General features: G+C 62.0%; 1 protein-coding gene across 6 annotated transcripts; it reads right to left on the reverse strand.

The window, feature by feature from the left end:
• Positions 1 to 56: 56 nt before the first annotated feature.
• KIAA0513 lies at positions 57 to 12,933 on the reverse strand. Of its 6 annotated transcripts, XM_082770118.1 has the most exons (13): positions 10,057 to 10,212; positions 6,345 to 6,784; positions 5,876 to 5,975; positions 5,445 to 5,518; positions 5,275 to 5,345; positions 4,964 to 5,171; positions 4,641 to 4,681; positions 4,271 to 4,349; positions 3,949 to 4,026; positions 2,997 to 3,026; positions 915 to 995; positions 543 to 637; positions 57 to 448 (listed from the first exon to the last, which is right to left on the reverse strand). In XM_082770118.1, the coding sequence occupies exons 2-13, from the start codon at positions 6,671 to 6,673 to the stop codon at positions 399 to 401; spliced, it is 1,236 nt and encodes a 411-aa protein (XP_082626244.1). In that variant the 5' UTR covers positions 6,674 to 6,784; positions 10,057 to 10,212; the 3' UTR covers positions 57 to 398. The 6 variants fall into 6 exon arrangements, with proteins under 6 accessions (XP_082626244.1, XP_082626245.1, XP_082626246.1 ...); XM_082770119.1 differs by lacking the exon at positions 2,997 to 3,026; XM_082770120.1 differs by lacking the exons at positions 57 to 448; positions 543 to 637; positions 915 to 995 and adding an exon at positions 1,545 to 1,566.
• Between the last annotated feature and the right edge of the window lie 5,870 nt (positions 12,934 to 18,803).

Raw genomic sequence — 18,803 nt, forward strand, 5'->3', positions numbered from 1 at the left:
ACAGCAATGAAGTCCCCAGGCACAGGGGGGCTGCAGCAGCTGCTTTCTTTTTCATCTTGCTTTCTCTCTTGTATTATTATTATTTTTTTTTTAGGCTTTTTTTGTTTGTTTCTCCCTTTGTCCGCTTGTTTTTACCCGACAAAAACCCCATTTCTGGGTCCGCCTGCTCCGAAAACAGACGCGGGAGGCTCCGGCGAGGGACGGGGGCTGTTTGGCTCCTACTTCTACGGGCTGCCCACGGCGCAGCTCTAAGGGTTGGCGGATGCTCATGCAGGTGGGGGGCAGCTCTGCGAGCGCGTGCGCGACCCCCGAGCAGCCCAGATTTATTCGGGGCCCCTTTTTCTCCCCAACTGCTCTGGCCGCCGTCTCGCTGCCGCTGTGCCGTGCCGGCCGGGCGGCTACTCGGTGGCCATCTGCTCGATGTGGTCGCTCAGCAGCTTGTATTGCTCTGGGGAGGAGAAGGAAAGAGGAGCTGGGGTGGTGCCGGAGCGTCCCAGCGAGGCCAGGGGGTGTCCCCCCCCCCCCCCAAATCCCATCCCTACCTTCGTCCAAGTTGCCGATCGTCGCCTGCTTCTTGAGGAAGTCGCTGCAGAGCTTCTTGTTGAGGCCGAACGCCAGCATGTTGTGGATGAAGGTGCTGAGGAAGGGCGGAGATGCTCGGCGAGGGCAGGGCCAGGCTGCCCTTCCTCCCTCCCTCCCTCCCTCCCTCCCCGCCACCCTCCTCTTCCTCCCCGGTTGCCGGCTGATGATGCTCGGTCGCGCGACAACGCAAAGGGCAGGAGCAGGTCCCAGCAAGGAGCACCGAGGATGCTCTGCCCCATTTCCCCACCACACGGGATGTCCCCGAGGGAGGGGACACAGCGTCCCACCACCCTTGGCAAGGACCCACGGCGCTGTCCCCGCGCCCCGCTCACCCCAGCTGCCCGAAGGTGATGTTCTCGTTGAAGCGCAGGCTGTCGTCCCGCTCCTCCTGCGTCATGTGGCACCACTTCTCCCTGCAAGGAACGAGCCCCTTTGGCACCACCGACCCCCCCCAAACCTCCTGCATCCCCCTCTCCGTGTCACCAAGGGCACGGGGACACCTCCGGGCCCGCTGGCTGCCGGAGAGCGCCCCGTGCTGGATGGGCTCAGGTGCGCACGCCTCCACCCAACCTGTTGTTTTGGGGCAAAAGAAGAGGTACCCGGGGACGAGGTCCTCTTCAGCTAGGAAATAGCACGGCCACTCCAGCACCGAGCTCGCGTCGCACTCGTGGTGCCTTCATTTTGGGATGGGAGGGTGAGCAGGGGGCTTGCAGGGCCAAAATCCTGGAGCAGCCCCACCTGCAGCACCTCTCCCCCCAGTGCCGTGGGGTTTCCAGCTCCCAGAGCGCCCCAAAAAGCTGCTCCCCAAACACCCCCACCCCTCTGCAGTGCTGCAGGAGGGTTTTTGTACCCCTCGTACCTGTCCCCATCCCATCCCCGCTCAGCAGCTGAAGCCAGGTCCCCAAATCACAGCACATCCCCAAATCCTCGAGGGTGCCCCAGCTCTGCCGCGCCCCCCGGCAAACGCACCCGGAGCATCATCTCCTTAAAGAAAAGGGGGGTTTGAAAGGACGGGGGTCCCGCTGGGGGGGCTCTGGGGCAGAAAGTCATGCTGAGAAGGGCAGCAGGGGCACCGCGGCGGGGCTCAGGCGGTGCCGGCACAGCGCAGTGCATGCGCCCTGGGGAAAGCCCAGCTCCAGGGGGAAGCCAGCCCCCCGCCGAGAAACCAGGTGAGGGAACAGGCAGGGAAAAGAGGAAAGGCAAGGAGAAACAGGGACAGAAGAAATATATAAATGTGGAGGAGGAAGAGGAGGAGGAGGAGAGCAGGAGCGGACCGAGCAGGAGCGCACGCCGAGCGGGACCGAGGTGCTGCCAGGTGGGAATGGCCCCCAAGGAGAGGGATAGGGGAGATCGAGCAAAATTTTGTTGCTGAAACTGGAAAAGGATGAGAGATTCACCCAAAGGTTGAGAGATTCACCCAGCCTGCCACCAAAGCCAGCCCAACCCCGGCCTCAGAAAGCCGCTGAGCTGAGCCTTTGGTCACAGCGGCTGAGCCGGGTATTGGGACAGCTCTGGAAGCGCATATGGGATGTTTTAAACGATCTTTTTAAAGTAATTTCTCCAAGATAAAGCTAACAATAGCAAATAAAAAAATTAAAATAAATCATATTCAGCTCTGGAGGCTGAAAAGAAAGCAGAAGAATCAGATTGAGGGGCTTTGAGATCTGGCAGCAAAACTTCACAGATCTCACTGGCCCGCTGTGAGAAGCAGCAGGTCTGAAACTTTTTTTCCTGCCTTTTTATGTTTTGTTTTGTGTTGGTTTTTTTTTTTTTTTTTTCTTTTTTTGCTGTGCTGGCCCAGGGAAGCCTCTCAGCCCTTTCAGGGGTTGCCCCTTGCCAGCTCCTGCCCAGGAGACCCCCAGGATGTGCCCTGGGCTCGCACCCACCGGGCTGGCAGGGCTCAGCCTCGCTCACCCCCAGCGGCACCGCGGCTCCCCAGGCTTCATCCAAACAAATTCGGAGCCACCCAGCTCCTGTGCACGCCTTCGGCACGTGGCCAACCCCCTGCCCTCACCCTCCTGCTGCTGCCATGGCCCGGAGCCCTTCGTTTTTGGGATCAGCTGCTGCAGACACCCCGATCCCAGCACCCAGCGCCCGGCTCTGATCTGAGCTTTGCATCCCGGAGGCCGTGCTCCTGATGGCAACGCGCAGCCTCCTCTGCAGCGAGGGCAGATTTCCCCACACAGGGGGATGATTTTCCCCATTTTGTGCCCCAAACCTGCCCGGGACACAGCCCCTTTTCCGTGGCAGCTCCCCGGGGTCCCCAGCAGCAGCAGGGGGTCCCCGGCTGCGGCGGCACAGCTCGCGTGGGGCCGGGTTTCTTCCCAAAAAGCAGCGTTCAGGAGAAAGCAGCCAGGCTGGGGAGGGGTTTGGGGCGAAGGCAAAGCGAGGAAGAAATGCGGGCGGGCACGCACCTCTTCTCCTCTTCCTCCCCAGCGTCCCCTCTGGAGCAGAAGCAGAAACGGGGCCGAGAAAAGTCGCGTGTTACGGGTCATGCAAGAGAGACGGGCGCAGGGCAAAGGGGGAGAAGAACAGACGGAGAGAGGGGGTTAGAGGCGGAGGGAGGGGAAAAAGAGAGAAAAAAAGGAGTTTAGTGCTGTCACCTTCCCTCCCACCCCGGCCCCTGCCCTCCCTCCCCAGGGGAGAAGCCTCCTCCTGCAGGGCAGGACACGGCCACCAAGGCACCGCCGAGCGCCCCGCGGCCCCTTGCCGTGGCCAGACACCAAACCTGGCACCTCGAACCCAGCCTGCAGGGTGCCAGCCCCCTGGGGGCTCAACCCCCAGCCCCGTTCCCCCTGTGGCCACCACCTCTCAGCCCCCCCGAGGTGCTCGGAGCTCCCCAGGGTGCTCCCCCAAAGCTCCTTCCTTCACCGGGCTCAGCCCTGGGATTAATTGAGGAAGAGACATTTGCTGCTGCTAATTTGGGGCTTAATCGAAGCAAATGTGGTTCCAGCTGCGTCGCCGCTCGACAGCTTCTTTTTTTTTTTTTTTTCTGGTCGGTTTGGGGAAGGAAAGCAAAAAAAAAGAGGAGAGAGATGGAGCCAGCCGAGCATCCCGAGGGGTTGTCGTGGTCGGGGCTGGGGGCAGGAGGGCTGGCTGCTCCCTGGTCTGCCTTCACTGCTGGGAAAGGGGCTGCCAAAACGCTGGGTGCTCCACGCCTGCCCCCTGCACGGCCCCCTTGGGGACACTGTGGGGACCAGGGCGTCCCCTCCCCTGGCTCAGGAGCTGCTGGCAGGACGAGCCGCAGCAGGCTGAACCCCGCCTGGGCTATCCAAGCCTTCCTTCGGGGAACAAAGATGCAAAACGAGCTGGAAAACCTCCCCATCCCCATCCTTAGGAGGTTTTTTTTGGGGTGGAGGGTCCTACCTGGTGGTGGGGGAGCGCTTCCTGCGCTCGCAGTGCACGGCGTCGAAGAAGGCGGCGTTCCAGAAGCGCAGGTTGTGCCTGCGGGGAGGGACGGGGCATCAGTGGGGCCACCCCACACCTCCCCTTATATTCCCCCCCACCCCACCCCATCCCATCCCATCCCATCCCATCCCATCCCATCCCATCCCATCCCATCCCAAGGGCTGGGAGGTGCTGAAACGAATCCAGCGAATTTGGCCCCGTTTTGGGGGAAACCCCCGCGCTGCCCATCCCGTGGGCAAAGGGGCAAAGACGGGCACGAGCCAGCCGGCCCCAGCTTTACCAGATGGGCTGCTGCTTGAGGTGCATGTACAGGTAGATCTTCTCCCCTTTCTTCTCCTCCTCCGGGCTCTGCACGGAAACTGTGGGGACAGGGCAGTCACACCGGGTGGCACCCCCCGCCCCACCATGCCATAAAACCCCGCGTGTCCCCCCCTCGGTGCCCGATGGCACGGTTTGTGAGCCCTTGGCTGCGTTTTGGGGGCAGGAATTAGCCCTGATCTGGGACATGGCTGTCCCAGGAGGGTGCTGGGGCACTTTGGAGCCCCTTTGGGGCACTCTGGGACAGACAGCTCGGTCCTCTGCCCACCCCACAGCTTCCAGCCCTCGCCCCGGGGGTGCTGTCGCCGTTCCGCAGCTCTGCCTCCACTCACCCGTCTTCTTCAGCCTCTCCTTCGGCCTGTCCTCACCCTCGCTGCGGCACAGAAACCAGCGTCAGCCCCCGAGAAAAGCAGCCAGAGGAGCAGAGCCCCGCACCCAGGCCACGCGGGAGACCCCAAAAGCGGTGCCACCGCCCCCTGAACCCACGTACCCCCATTCCCGTGAGGACACGGGGCTCCCAGGCCACCAGGTGCCCGGCGCCCAGCGTAAAAACCCACGGGACCATGCCCCAAACCCCCTCCCCGTGGCCACTACGACCCCACCTCGGGTGTCCCTCCACCTCTCCGGGCCCCCTGCCCGCCCCGGGGGTACCCACTGGCTTTTTCTGGCCGCGGGACCCTTCAGCTTGGTCTCCAGGCCCCCGAAGAAGCCCTTGACGTTCTCCGTCCTGGCCGAGGTGTTCTTCAGCAGCCTCTCGGCGATGTCCTTCTTCTCGGCCAGCCAGCTGTTGGCCGACCTCAGGTAGGAGTCGATGCTGCCCGTGGGCTTCTCCTTGGCCTCCAGGGGCAACGCGTGGCTCTTCCCTGGGGGGTGACACCACCGGGGGCTCAGCCTCCACCTCCAAAGAGGGGGCAGCGGGCTCGGCACCCGCACCCGAAGCACTTGGCACCCGTGGGTGCCCCTCACCGATGTAGAAGTAGGTGAAGCACATGGTCATCAGGTTCTTGGCGGGGCTGAAGTCGTCCATCTGGTGGCACCTGGAGCGGGGATTTGAGGAGGACACCCAGCGATGGCACCAGGTGGCTCTGATCTCGGGGGGGGGATGACAACGAAGCCGAAATCCCCCCGGGACTTACTCAAAGAGCACGAGGGCGAAAGACTGCATGAGGCGGTAGAAGGTCGGCTCCGAGACGCACTTGGAGTTGCAGCGCTGCGGGCACAAGCGGGGTTGGGTTTGGCACGGGCGGCTTCAGCCCCCCAAATCCCGGCGCAGGGAGGTGGGCAGAAAGCTCAGACAGCGCGGTGTGCACCTCGGCTTTGGTTTGGGAGGGAGGGAGCGGGGAGTTTCTGGGTGCTGATTGCGTTTGGCTCCAAGGCGAGCAGGCGGCTCCTCTCCCACCTCGCACCGATCGTGCGTCTGAGATGAGTTCATTCACTCTGCACTGAAAATCTTCCCTTTCCCCGAGTCCCTGCCCTCCAAAAACACAGCTCCAGGGCACCGACAGATCCCCCAGGACTCGGCTTTCTGCCCAAGCCCCCGGCACACGCTGCCCCCCTGCCCCCTCACCTGGGCGCTGACGTATCTCGCGAACCATTCCCTGCCCTTCCCGTCCTCGCCGCTGCACAGCTCCCCAAACCTGGCCTTCTCCTCCTGGTCCAGATCCTCTCTGAAACGGGAAAAGGGGGAAATAAAAACCATCAGAGCTGAGGGCGTGCCCGGCACCCCCTGCACGGCAGGGTGACGGCTCAGCTCCCACCCAGCACCCTTTTGGCAGCGTCCTGGCACAAGGGGCCGGCACGGGGCGCATCCTTTTTGCCATCCTCCCGCTCACGCTGCTCTTTTCTCCCCCCCAGGCAGGAGGCAGGCCAAAAGGGAGGAGGGAGAAGAAAAAAACCACAACAGCCAGAGGAGAAGCTGAGCAGCAGAGACAGCCGCTCAGCCCCCGAGCTGAGCCAAGCGCCCCTGCTGCTCCTCACGCTCGCTGTGCGCCGAGCCGCGGCGAGGGGCCCCGGGGGCTGCTCCCCTTCTCCCTCACCCCCCGGAGAAGATTTTCTCCACGTAGTGCCGCATGAAATCCCGGCGCTCGGCCGTCGCCTCGTCCCTGGCCGACTCGGTGCTCTGGCTGGAGGAGAAGGACTCGGCGGAGGACGAGCGGCGGCGGCCGCCCCAGCGCGTTGGCGAGCCGCCCGCCTCGTGGTCGCTGTCCGCAGACTCGGTGGCATCGCTCTCCTCCCCGGCCACGTCCCCCACGTGCCCGTTGCCGCTGGGGACATCCCCGGGAGAAGGCTCCGAGGGGGCACGGGTGGGTGTTTCGGTGTCGAAGTCGATGAGGTTCCCTACGGGCACCTCCAGGGGGGCCTCCATGGCTGTCGCGGGGAGGGGGTGGTGGTGGTCGGATCGGCTGGGTGCTCGTCCTCTTGTTCCTCAGCGGGGTGTGGAGGCCATCGCCGATGGGGACGGGTTACCGCGGGGCATCTGAGGGACGGGGGAAGGACCAGAGTGAGGGGACGACCCCAGGAACCAGCAGGGAGAGGAGCCCCCAGGTCCCCACGGTGCCCATCAGCAGCTGTAAGGGACAGGACAGGGGCACCCCGGGTGGCCAGAGGGGGCTGCTCCCCATCCCACAGAAATGGTAAAGCCCCCGTGGTGCTCACGTGCTCCCCGCACCCTTTAGGAGGGTTTTTCATCCTTTAGCCCAGAAAAGAGGCAACGTGAGCCTCTGGGATGTGACATCTCGTGGCTTGATGGGTGAAACTGGGCCGGCACAAGCCAGCAGGCAGCAAACACGCTCGTCATCACCCCCGGAGCCTCATCCCCGGCCCCTTTGGGGTGAGGGGATGCTGGCCACAGCCTCTGCTACCGGCCCCCGGGGCCAGGAGAACCCAAATCCCTGCTCTCCAACCCTCCCTGACGTTGGCACCGGTGTCTCCGTGCCCCAGGACCCAGGAGGAGCTGCAAGGACACTGCTGCAGGCAGCAAACCAGCGGCAGCATCGTCCTCCCAGGGCAGCAGAGCAGGCGTTGCCAAAAAAAAAACAGCTGGCCGCTTGCCTGCCTCATCCATCCACCCCCAGCCCGGCCTCCCGGGGCATCCGCAACGTCCTTTCTGCACGGATGGAGCCGAGACCTCCTCGAGAGGTCGTCCAGAGCCTTGTTTTGTCCCCAAAGCCTCCTCCCTTCGTCCCCAAGCCGTGCCAGGAGTGTGCAGCAGACGGGTGGCACCGCTGCCACCACCAGCCCCTGCGCCGGCTCCAGGAGCTGGCTTTTCCTCTAAAACACATGGATTTATTTTTTTTCCTGGCATCCTCATCACGCACAGACCATGGCCCTCCAGCAGGGAGAATTTGGGGTGCGATCTGAGCAAGAGCCAGGACTCACAGCGGGTACCTGCAGCTCACGAGCTCAGCAGGGACCTGCCCGGGGCTGTGGGCGGCACTGGGAGCCCCTCTCTGCTCCAGGACATCCAAAAGGCTTTAACCACGCTCTCAGCAGCCCGTGATTAAACACTGCCACCCAACCAAGGGCACAAAGGGTGCTTTAAGGTGCCGGGTGCCCGTCCTGCTTCTCCCAGCCCCCCAGAAGAGCTCCAGGAGCCCAAAGGCCGCCCCGTGCCCGCTACGCAGCGCTGCCACTGCTCTGCGCAATGGATCTGGGAGCCAAAATAGGGACCAAAACCCGAGCTCCCACCACCGTCACACACAGCCTGGGGCCTCACTCTCCTATAAAAGCCATTACTGCTTTGATTTGGGGAGCAGAAGGGATAAAAAGAGGCCTTGGGGCTGCTCAGGAGCATTGCTACAGCTCAAGGAGCTTCAGCATCACCCAGCTCCGGCATCCCCCGGGCTCTGCTCACCCAGCTCGGCCAGGCAGGCGAGGCAGACCACAGCCTTCCTCCCAGCGAGCATCCTCCAGCACATCCCTATCCCCCAGGGGCAGCTGGCACACGTTTAATCTGCATCTCCCCAAGGGCACAGCAGCCAAGGAGCACCACAACCAAGAAAAAGCAGTCCGGGGTGGGGGGCAGGCGCAGAAAGGCAGCTCCAGGAGCTGTCCCTCCTTCCAGGAGCCATCCCAAGGCACGGATCTGCTCGGCTGGATTTCTGGAGGAGAAGGAAAAGGGGGAGCTTTCCCGAGAGGTTTGGGCTTGCCAGCGTGAGCAGCGTTTAAGCAGGGGAGGTTAACGCCTGGCTCCGGCTGCGAGGGGCAAGGGAATTGGAAGGAGGTGCTTCCTGCAGGAAATATCCTGAATTTATCCTGAATTTTAAATTTTAAAAAGGTTGGAAGCTCGTGACTTGTCCCCCACACCTCTTGGAAGCTGTCTGACATTTCGCACTGCTCCCCACCCCCAGCCTGCTCCCAGCGCATCCTTCCTGGCCGGGACCACCCAGCCTGGGTGTGCAGCCAAATTCCTTCACCCCCTAAAAAAAAAAATGAAGAAATGGCACACCAGGAGAGAGAAAACCAGCCCCAGAGCCTCACCGAGGCTGCCGGTGCTCCCGCCAAGGGAGCGATGCTCTCCCATGGGCAGGAGCCTCTGCTCCTAGTGGGAAACTTCCAGCTCAACGCTGTCATTAAATTGGAAACCCTCTGCCTGCCCTCTTGGAGCTATGGGGACACGTTCCTGGGGTCTCTCTGCTCCCAAAAGCTCAAGGAGGGAGCTCGGGAAGCCGCTGGGGACCCCCAGCCCATCTGCACCCCGCACCGGGGGGAAGGGGAAAGACAGGAGGAAATATTTTGGCACTGCTCAGCCCTGGCACCTTTCCACGCTGCAGCCCATCGGGGACCTGCATTAGGGTCCCAGATACCCCCCGCAGCACACCCCGAGCCCAGCAGGCAGCCAAAATGGGGTGTCCTGCATTAGGGTGTCCCAGAACTGGGTGTCCCGGAGCCGGGTGTCCCTGCTGGGCTGTGTGAAGGTGCCGTGGCCAAAAAGCTTGGCTCCTGCCAAGGAAAGCTCCCGGTGCTGTAAGGGAACGTCCTGTTTCCTCCTGGGAACTGGTCGGTCCTGCTCAGCCCCGCTCACCCCCCCGCGGCCCCAAGCAAACCGCAAAATGCCCCGCAAATGCCATAAATCCGGGGGGCCTCCTCCCAAAGTGGCCCGGGGATATTTCCAGGCGCAGACCCCTCCTCGTTTAAACAACCCTGGACTCGCCGGAGCCCAAACTCCCCCTCCCCGAGCTCGGCTCCCCGTGCGGGCAGCAAGGACAGGGGCTGTGTTATCGGGGTTTAATCCTGCCCCGTCCTTGCCCAGCCCCTTTGCTGGGCTCCCTTTTCTGCGCCTGGCTCCCCAAAACCTCCTCGCTCAGCCTGGGACCCCAAACTGCCCCAGGGACCCCAAAATCCCCGCTCGCCCCGCTGCCTCCGGGCACCAGGCGGCAGCTCCCCGGGGCTTTGATGCTTCGGGGGGGGGATTAAATGTCTCCTGAGCAGCCCTTGCCTTGCACCTAAGGCAGCTTTTTGTGCCCAGCAGCGGCTCCAGCTCTAACTCAGCACGGCACAGCTCCCACCCCATGAAAAGGGCACCCAGGACATCCCCCCCCTCATGCACGCACACCCCAGGGAGCCCCAAAACGGAGCCATCCACCCCACAACCCCCATTTCCAGCCCCTCACCCGGCACACAACGGGGGAACGCGATGGATTAAACCCTCCTCACATCACCCCAACGAGGCCTGTCCTCGCAGGGGGTCTCAGCAGAGCTGCCCCCACCCCAGCTCGCATCCTCCCCCCAAAAAATAAATCGCTTTACCTGCGCCCAGGAGCAGCGTCACATCGCCTGGGGCGAGCAGCATCGGCGTGGTGGGCACCTTGGGCACGATGCGGGGCCCGAGGGGCTCACGCATGCCCCGTCCCTGTCCCCATCCCCGTCCCTGTCCCCATTCTCTCCCCCCCCCCCCAGGCCGCCCACGCAGGCACGCACACAGCGCAGCGGCTGCTGCGGCGCCGGCTGGGAGGAAGAGGAAGGAAGCAAGGAAGGAAGGAAGGAGGGAAGGAAGAGCCCTTTGTGCAATTTCGCCACGGTTCACGGCTCCCCCACAGCCGCCCCGGCCCCCTCCCCGTGCCCTGCGGTGGGCACCCTACAAACAGGACCCCCCCACGCTGCTCGCCCCCCCCCCCAGCTTCTCCATACACACAGCTATCCAAAATACGGAGCGTATAAATATAAATTCCTCCCCATCGAGAAGGGATTTCCCAACCTTTTCCATCCCCTTCAGCTGTTTTTTGGTGTCCCCCCCCCCATTTTTCAAGCCCCTCCTGAGGGCTGTGAGCTGCCTGCTTCGCTTCTCCCCAGGGAAAAATAAGAATTGGAGGCAGGGGGAGAAAAGGAAAAGGGGGAGGAACCGGGGGAAAAGCAGCTTGAGGTGGGATGAGGCTGGAGCCCTGTGGGGTTGGGGTCCCCCCCTGCCTGCCCCTGCCCACGCTCAGTGACCCGGCCCCGCTCCCCCCGACCCCTCCTGGCGTCTGCCCTGAGCACCGGGGGGGGAAAATCCCCGGTGAGGGGTGGGGGACAGGGAACGGGTGACGTGGGACCCGTGGGAAGGGGGTCCCTGGTGGGGCGTTATGTGCCCAGGTGGCAATTTTGGGGTGCTCACAGCAGGGAGGGGGGGTCTTCAATGCAAAGAGATGCGAAAAACCCCACAGAGGGGGGGGGGATTCCCACACCCTAAAACTTCTCAGCCCTCGCATTGGGACCCCATCACCTGCCTGCAATGAGTTAAAGCATCCCCTGTTTTTAGGGGGGCAGCAAAATAAGGATCATCCCCCCTTGACGGAGACCACGGGGCCGGGACAAATTTCAGAGCTCAGCAGCAAGCCGAGAGCATCGCTAATTAGCGGTCCGCTGAGGGCGATGATTATAATTAACTCTGCCTTCGGAAATTGCAGGCGGCGTGTAAAAACACGGCCCTATTTCCCTTCCCTCGCAACACCCCAGGGCTCCCCGGCACCCGCAGAGGGGCAGGGAGGAGGAAAAAGGAGCGGAGAGGAGGGGAAGGACCTCTCCATTTCGGGGAAGGGGCCCTTGGGCAAGCCCCGCTGCCTGCCCTCGAGGACATGGCACAAAGCGCAGGGGAAGGTGGCGACAGCTCCGGAAAGGAGCCGAGGTTTTTGGGGCAGGATGTGATGCAAAATCCTGCTGCAAGGGAACAGCGGGGCCGGAGGAAGCGCAGGGAGGAGCGCAGCGAGCTGGCACCGACAGCATCCGTGCTGCTCAAGGGCACAAAAACCCCAAATCCAGCCCTGCACGCAAACATCATGGGGCCAGGGCTGACCCCAAGCTGTGAGCTGAGCCCCATAGAAGAGGGGCAGCCCCTTAACTGTGGCCGTGCCCATGTCCAGCCACAGCCGAGCAGCTCAGAAGCACGTGGCATGGAGAAAATCCCACAGCACTACGTGGCCATCCGAGCCCCACTTTCATCTCACCTTCAAGATTTCACGGGCGAAGGGATTTGCTTCGGATTTGCAGGGCGAGGAGGCTGCCGGGTTCCTCGCACACGGCCATGCCCTTTCCCTCGGCACCCTCCCAGGGCCACGCAGCACCGCGGCGGCTCCGTCCCCTCCGTCCCCAGCCCAGGAGCCCCTCCAGGAAGGGCTGTCACCGCACAGCCCTGCTAACCCAGCCCCACAAAACCCAACAAACACCATAAAACACCCCACAAGGTTGTGAGCTGGCTGCTAAACGCCCAAGGAAGCCATCCTGCCAGGCTGGCCCTCCGCATATCCCTCCTAATCCAATCTCTGCTGGTGGCGGAGAGCCGGGCCCTCCCATGCTGAACGCCCCTGTTTGCACAGCGCTTGGGAAATCCCTCTCGTTTCCTTATTCCTGGCTGAATCACCGCCACGGAGCTTCCTGCTGCTCACAGAGGGCTGGGGGAATGCAGGTGCCTCGGCGCGCTGCGCTCCGCTGGCGTGGGGATGGAAACCTGGGGTTTGTACCAAATCTGAGAGAGCTGGAAGGTGCTGCGGGCCCCTGCTGGGTGGAAGGCATTCCTTCTTTCACCACTGCACGTTTTCCTCTGCTGGCACTTGTGTGTGTTTAAATTTCGGGCTTTTCTCTATCTCGTCGAGACAAAGCGCAAAAGATGGAGGGGGCAAGGCCTGCGCTGAGCTCCCGCTTGCGTGGTGATCACAGCTGGGATGCTGGAGATGAAAGGAGCCTGAAAATGCAGCAACGTGCCAGCAGCCCCTGCGATTTGGCACAGAGCAGTGCCCAGCACAGCTCTCCACACCTCATTTCAGGGGTGCTCAGCCCCCCAGGACCACCCTGTGGCTGCAAGGGGCACGGCCGCATCACCACTTACCTCCACGTGGAACCAACAGCGGGCTGTCAGAGATGCACCATCCTCACCGCTGCCTTCTTTACGCAGGAAAAAGCCCCCACGAGTCCCCCGGGGCCCTCTCAGCTCCCGACCCCCTCCTGCACCACGTGCGTCGGACGGGCTCAGCGCCGCGCCAGGCGCACACGAGGCAGGGCGGAGACGTTGCGACCACCCCGCAGCCTCCCCATCACCCCCAGGGCACCCAAAATTGTGCCCTGGCAAGGGAGAGCAGCCAGAGCTGTTGGTAAAGCCCGGCCACTTCCAACACGAATCGCAGGAGCACGGCGAGGAGCAAACCCCTGGGAGCCACGGGAGCGCAGAGCGCAAAGGTCACGGCGGCGAGCGCCAGCTCAGCTCCCCGAGCTGCGGCGTCACGGGGCTGGGCAGGAGGCAGGGAGGCTCCCCGGGAGCTGGCTGCAAAGCCCCGGGGTGTTTGGGCACGCCACGGGCACTTTGTGTCCCCCTGGACACCGCTGGCAGTCGCAGCACCAAGGGGAAGGTGACCGAGGTGGCTCAAAGCCGGCAGCGCGGTGGAGAGGGCTATGGACAGGCTATTTTTTTTATCACACTTTGATATTTCCCAGCAAACAGAGCTCAGCTGTGCTCTGAGTGGAAGCGCCCATGAGTGTGGGGTGTCTGATGTGCCGTTTCTGTGCAAACGTGCTCGTTTTTTGTCTGCGTTTCCCATCTCAGAGGAGCTCAGGAGGCCCTGGCTTCGGCAAAAGATGCAGACAGTCCTCTGGTTTTGGATAGAGAACAAAAAAAAAAGCAAAACAGGAAATTGCTCCATCCGCAGGGAACTGCATCCCTAATTGTTCTGCATTAAGAGCTTCCATACTCATGAGCACTATAACCAAGAAGAGAGAGCAGCAATTAAATTAACTCCAGGAGCCAAGGAAGGCGGCTTCGCCTCGGGCTCCTGCAGCCCTCGGCGATGGGACGGGGACAGGGACAGCAGCCACCTTTTGAGCCCCATATCCACCTTTTGGGGGTGAAGATTCCTTCACATTCACCAAACTGATGCAAACCAACATCATTTTGCATGGTGCCCCCAGAGCCACCTCGGCGGTGCGCTCCTGAAGCCCTTTGGTGGGTCTCAGCCCTGTTCCAGTGCCAGCAGCCAGCAGCAGAGGGGCTGTTTGTGCAGAGCTCTGCCACACGGCGGGCAACAGCCCAGCAAGGAATTCATGAGCACAGCCTGCGTGATGGCAAAAAGCAATGCCCCGTGCACTCAGCTCGCTCCTGGGGCAGACGAAGCCATCCCACCCCAGGGACGTGTTTACAAGCGTTTATGGCCACAACGAGGAATTAAAGCTATGCTGTTAAAGCAGAAAACAATCCAGGTGAGCTGGTGATGAAGCCCCCACCGGTGCTTTTCCATCTCCACGGGTGCCAGCCCCGACGCAAGGCACCGTGCGCCATGGCCGGGAGCTCCCCAAAGGGCTGTGTGCCACCACCAGCACCCCTGCACCTTGATAACGCCAGGAACCAGCCCTGTGCCACCAAGGAGGTGACACCAGGAGCCAGCCCTGTGCCACCACTGAGGAGATGCCAACACCAGGAACCATCCTTGTGCCACTGAGGAGGTGCCAATGCCGGGTGCCAGCCCTGTGCCACCAAGGAGGTGACCTCCAGCAGCTCCCAGGCACATCCCCGAGCCAGCTGCCCGCTTGGAGGGCACCACGAGCATTTCACCCTCTCTTTGCAGGTCCCTGGGCCGTGGCCAGACCCCACGGTGCTGCTTTCCCCCCACCACCCCCAGAGGTGATGCCCCAGCACCCCCACGGCTCTGCCGTGTGTCCCTCATCGCCGTGCCATGCCCCGGTCCTCATCTCCCGCTGCAGCACAAAGCACTTCCAAACCATTTCAGGGGGGAGGAGAATAATAAAAAATGCGGCTTTATTTCTCCCTGACATTTAATAACCTTTATTGCCCGCTCAGCAGCAGTTTCCCACCCTGAGAGCCTGGTCGCAGGCTGCTCCGGCTCGTTCCCAGCCTCGCCGCGAGCACCGAGCCCCTACAAAAAGGGGACGGGGCTGCAGCAGCCTCCGACCCGCTGCAAAGGGCGAGGGGAGAGCCTGTGGAGATTCACGGGAGGCAAAGGGAGGAATTAATGGTGCTGCAATTCCCACTGCCTCCATCGTTAGGAGAGGAAAACGCAGCCGAGCATCCGCACTGTAGCGCACGACGCGATTTGGTTTAAGTTTAATGTCGTTCCGGAGGAGCTGCTGAGGGTCTGGTGCTGTCAGCAGCACTACAGGGCACTGGCGAGGCAAAGGAGGGGATCTACAGTTAGTTATGGAAAGGGAAAAATAAAAAATAATAATAATAAAAAAAACACCCTGCGAGTGGCCGTGGCCCCTGAACTCACAGGTGCTATCGCCCTGCTAATAAAACAGCTGAAATCAGCTCGGTGTCTGGCTCCTTCAGCACAAGTGGCTTGGGGTGGGTGCCAGCCAGGTTTTCTTAGCGCCCACGCACTGATTTTACACCGCTCGCCTCGGCTGGTCCTGCACGGAGCCACCAGTGCTGCTGGAAAGGGTCTGGGGAGAGGGGTGGGGGCTGCGGTCCCAGCTGGGATTGATCCTGCTGGCACCTCCCAGAGGTCTCCAGGTGCTGCAGGAATAAAGAAAAAAATATATATATAAGAAAATAAATTAATAAATAATATTAAAAAAAAAAAAAACAGGCCTGGCGGGCCCGTGCCGGATTACAGCAAAACTGCCGGGCGTTTTCTCCCCAGCTGGAACAAGGAAGAGATAAAATGGGCTTGCTCCAGAGCGCAGGCAAACAACACCTGCTTATCAGCACGTCAGCAGCCTCAAGGCTGTTGCAGGGCTTCAGGACAGGCTTTGTTCCCCCCGCGCTCACCTTCGGGTGCTGTTTTCGGCCCCTCTATCGTGCCAGGGCCATGCCACTGCCCTTGCCCTGTCTTGGAGTTTGGAAGGTGGCCAGAGCCCATGGAGCAGGGTCCTCCCCGGCTGCCAAACTCACAGCAAATTTTTGGTAAAACCCAAGATCGTTTTAGTTAAAGCTGCAGATTTGGTTACAGCTGCTGGCCCTGCGCATGTCTCCAGCTGGAGGAGCGGGGAAATTGGCAGCGGGCACTGAACCAGGGGGGGCGAAATGCATCCATCAAAGGGCACCGCAGAATCGTGAATGGGTAAGGTCAAAAGGGAGCTCTGAAATCCTCTCGTCTGACCCCATCATGTGCTGGGGGAAGCTGCGAGCAGGGGCTGGCCATGGCAGGGAGCTGCCATGCCCCCGGTGCCAATTTGGGGCCGGGGAGGTGCCTTGGCATCCCTGGGGACCCTCGGAGGCACCCAAAGGGCACCTGCAAAAAGACAGCAAGGGGTCTGCAGCGCCGTGGGGGTGCAGAGCTGGCTGATGGTGGCTCCTCTGTCCCCCAAGGACACGGGGACTCGGCTGGGGAAAGCCACAGCTGCTCTGGCCGGGTGCTGGCAACAGCCCCGTGCGGCGGGGTCCCGCTGCCAGCACATCTGTGACACCTCCCTGGGATGGGGGCACCAGCTGCAGCCCTGCCGTCCCCCCCTCACGTCCCCTTTCCAGAGCTTGTCAGCTGCAGTGCCCAAACCTGAGCACTGAATGCACCAAAAAGGAGGTTTTTTTGGTCATTAAACCCTGCAGAACGGTGGGATCTGTAATTGAGGGTGATGAAGCCGCTCGGCGCGCATCCCGATCCCCGGCTCGCCTCATTTGAAGCCCGCCCTGCAGAACGATCCCTGCGCCTTCCTTCCCTCATATGGGGGAGATTATAGGGTTAGGCTTTGCCTGCCAGGCTCTAATTCCACCTCGGTGCCCCAGGCGAGGCAGCAGATGCAAAAGGAGCTGGGGTTGCCCAGGGGCTCTGCACCAGCTCGCTGGGCACCCAGCAAAGCCCGAACCAGCTGGGTCCCCCTTCCAAGGACGCCCTCCCCGCTGTTCCTGGGTCAGCACGTCCCAGTCCCAGCCCCGCAGCACCAGGCTTTGTCCCAAGGCACGGCTGGAAACAGGCTGTGCCCTGGAGGCCTGGCTGTGCAATTAGAGAAAACAAAGCAGGAGCCGGAGCCGTACAACTGCACGGCACAGCCTCGCCGCCTGGCTCCGAGCTGGCTGCCTGCTCCCAGCCAATTTCCCCCCCTCGCTGCTGTAGCTGCTTGTTTTGGAGAGGAAAAGGCTGAAAAGGCTCCCCCCGCTCGCTGATTGCCTCCAGCTGCCCTGGTGTCAGGAACCAAGCGGGGCGCGGGCCAATTTGGCACCTTCTCCCCCCTCCCCGGCGAACTGGCTCGATCCAAGATGTGGCCGTGGATGAAATAAACGCGTTAGGGAAGGGTCCCCGCGGGGCTGCATTTCCCATTTCCAGCACCTCAAGGCAGCGAGCGAGGTGCTCTGGAAGGAGCGGGAATCGTGGCCAAGATCTCTCCCTCCCAGAGGCGCAGAAAATTTAATTTCCACATTACTCATCCGAGCGAGTCGCAGCGCTCTTAAATCAAGTGGCTCGGGCGCAGCGATGGAGTGCATCGCTTGCCATCCGTCCCCTCCTCGTTTGTTTTTAATTAGCAGCTGCAGCCAGGGGCTGAGCCAGGCAGCGCCAGCCCTGCTGGTACAGCAGGAGATAACGGGGCTCCTTCCCCCAGCAGGATTTGGGGACGAGGGGCACCTGGTGGCAAACCACCCCCTAATGTGCGGGGAGCCAGGGGGGGCTGAACGCACAGGAGCAGGTAATAAGGTCACTGGGAAAGGGATGGTGTTAGGGGAACGAGGTGGGATCAGTGGGGTCAAACCAGGCACTGCGGCTGCAGGGGGAACCTCCCGGATTAATTCCCATTCCTGGAGGTGAGGGAGAGGGGGTGAGAAAAGGGGAAAAAGCCCCAGGAAGAAGCCAGCACTGAGAAAAACACTGCAGAGAGGTGAAACACGAGGGCTGAGGTGACTTCAAGTATAAATTTAGAGCAGTTTACAACAAGATTTCCCCTCCAGTCTCCCCCAGTTTGCACCAGGGACCACCCAGTACCACTGCAACCAGCAGGCTGGACAGCGGGACAGAGCACAGGGTGGTGGAGCAAGAAGCAGGCACGTCCCCTCCCTGCCTCGCTGGGGCTGCAGGGAAGGAAACACATCAGGCTGGCAGGCGAGCCGCTTATTAAATAATTTAGAGGGAGCTGATGCTGGCGGCGGCAGACTCCATCCACCTCCCTGACCTTCACCGCCTGCGCTCTGTTTGCCCTCGCGCTGCACTCCCGGGGATATCAGCAACTCATCGCCCCTCTCAAGCCTTCCCAGTGGCTTTGGGAGCCATGAAAGCACCGTCCTCCTCCTCCCCGGGCCATGGCCGGGCATCCTCCAGGCGTGGAAGTGGGGTCCCTGGGGGTCAAAGCATCCTGGGGATGTGCCGGGGGTCCCGAGTGCCGGAGGTGGCCGTGCGGTGGGGTGGCTGGAGCCAGGGGTGCTCGTGCCATGGGGTGCCAGGCTCAGGGGGTGCTCAGGTTTTGGGGGTGTTTGGGTCTTGGGATGATGGGTTTTGGGATGCCAGGTACCAGGATGTGTTCCCAGGGGGTGTTCGTGTGCCAAGGGGTGTGGGGGTGCCAGATCTGGGGGTGCCAGGTTCGGGGGTGCCAGCTCCAGGGGTGCCCGCTCCCAGGCACCCATTTCCAGGGGCGTTCATCTCCCGGGGTGCCAAATCTTGGGGTTTTCGGGTCCCAAAAGGGCCAGGTCCTGGAGGTGCTGAGTCCTAAGGGGTCCCCGCAGCACCGACCCGGTCTTAGGGCGTCCCCTGGTGGGCGCACAGCGCTGCGCCCCCCCCATCCCCGGCTCCTGCTGCGCCCCCAGCCCACGCGTGGAGCCCCCCACGGAGCATGGGGGGGTTTTGGGGGGCAAAGGGGGGAGGTCAGGCTGTGGTGTTCAGTGCCCGGCCCCAAGGGCAGCCCAATTACCCGGGTCTGGCACAGGAGTTAATTAGCGCACGCTGCGTCAGCGGGGACGGCGGCGCGCGAGGAAAAGGCTGACAGCTCCGAGGAGCCAAAGAAAGATCTCGTCTGGCTTTAATTAGCCGTGTAGAGCTTGCCACTAATTAACCTTTCGCGTTAGGATGAAGAGGGGAAAAAAAAAAACAACAAAAAACACACAAACCCAAAGCCCTGCTGGGAAGCTGGGCGGGCAGAGCCGCCCCAAATTACTC

The sequence above is a fragment of the Aythya marila genome (genome assembly GCF_965140915.1).
Source record: "Aythya marila genome assembly, chromosome: 12".
NCBI classification, from domain to species: Eukaryota; Metazoa; Chordata; class Aves; order Anseriformes; family Anatidae; genus Aythya; species Aythya marila.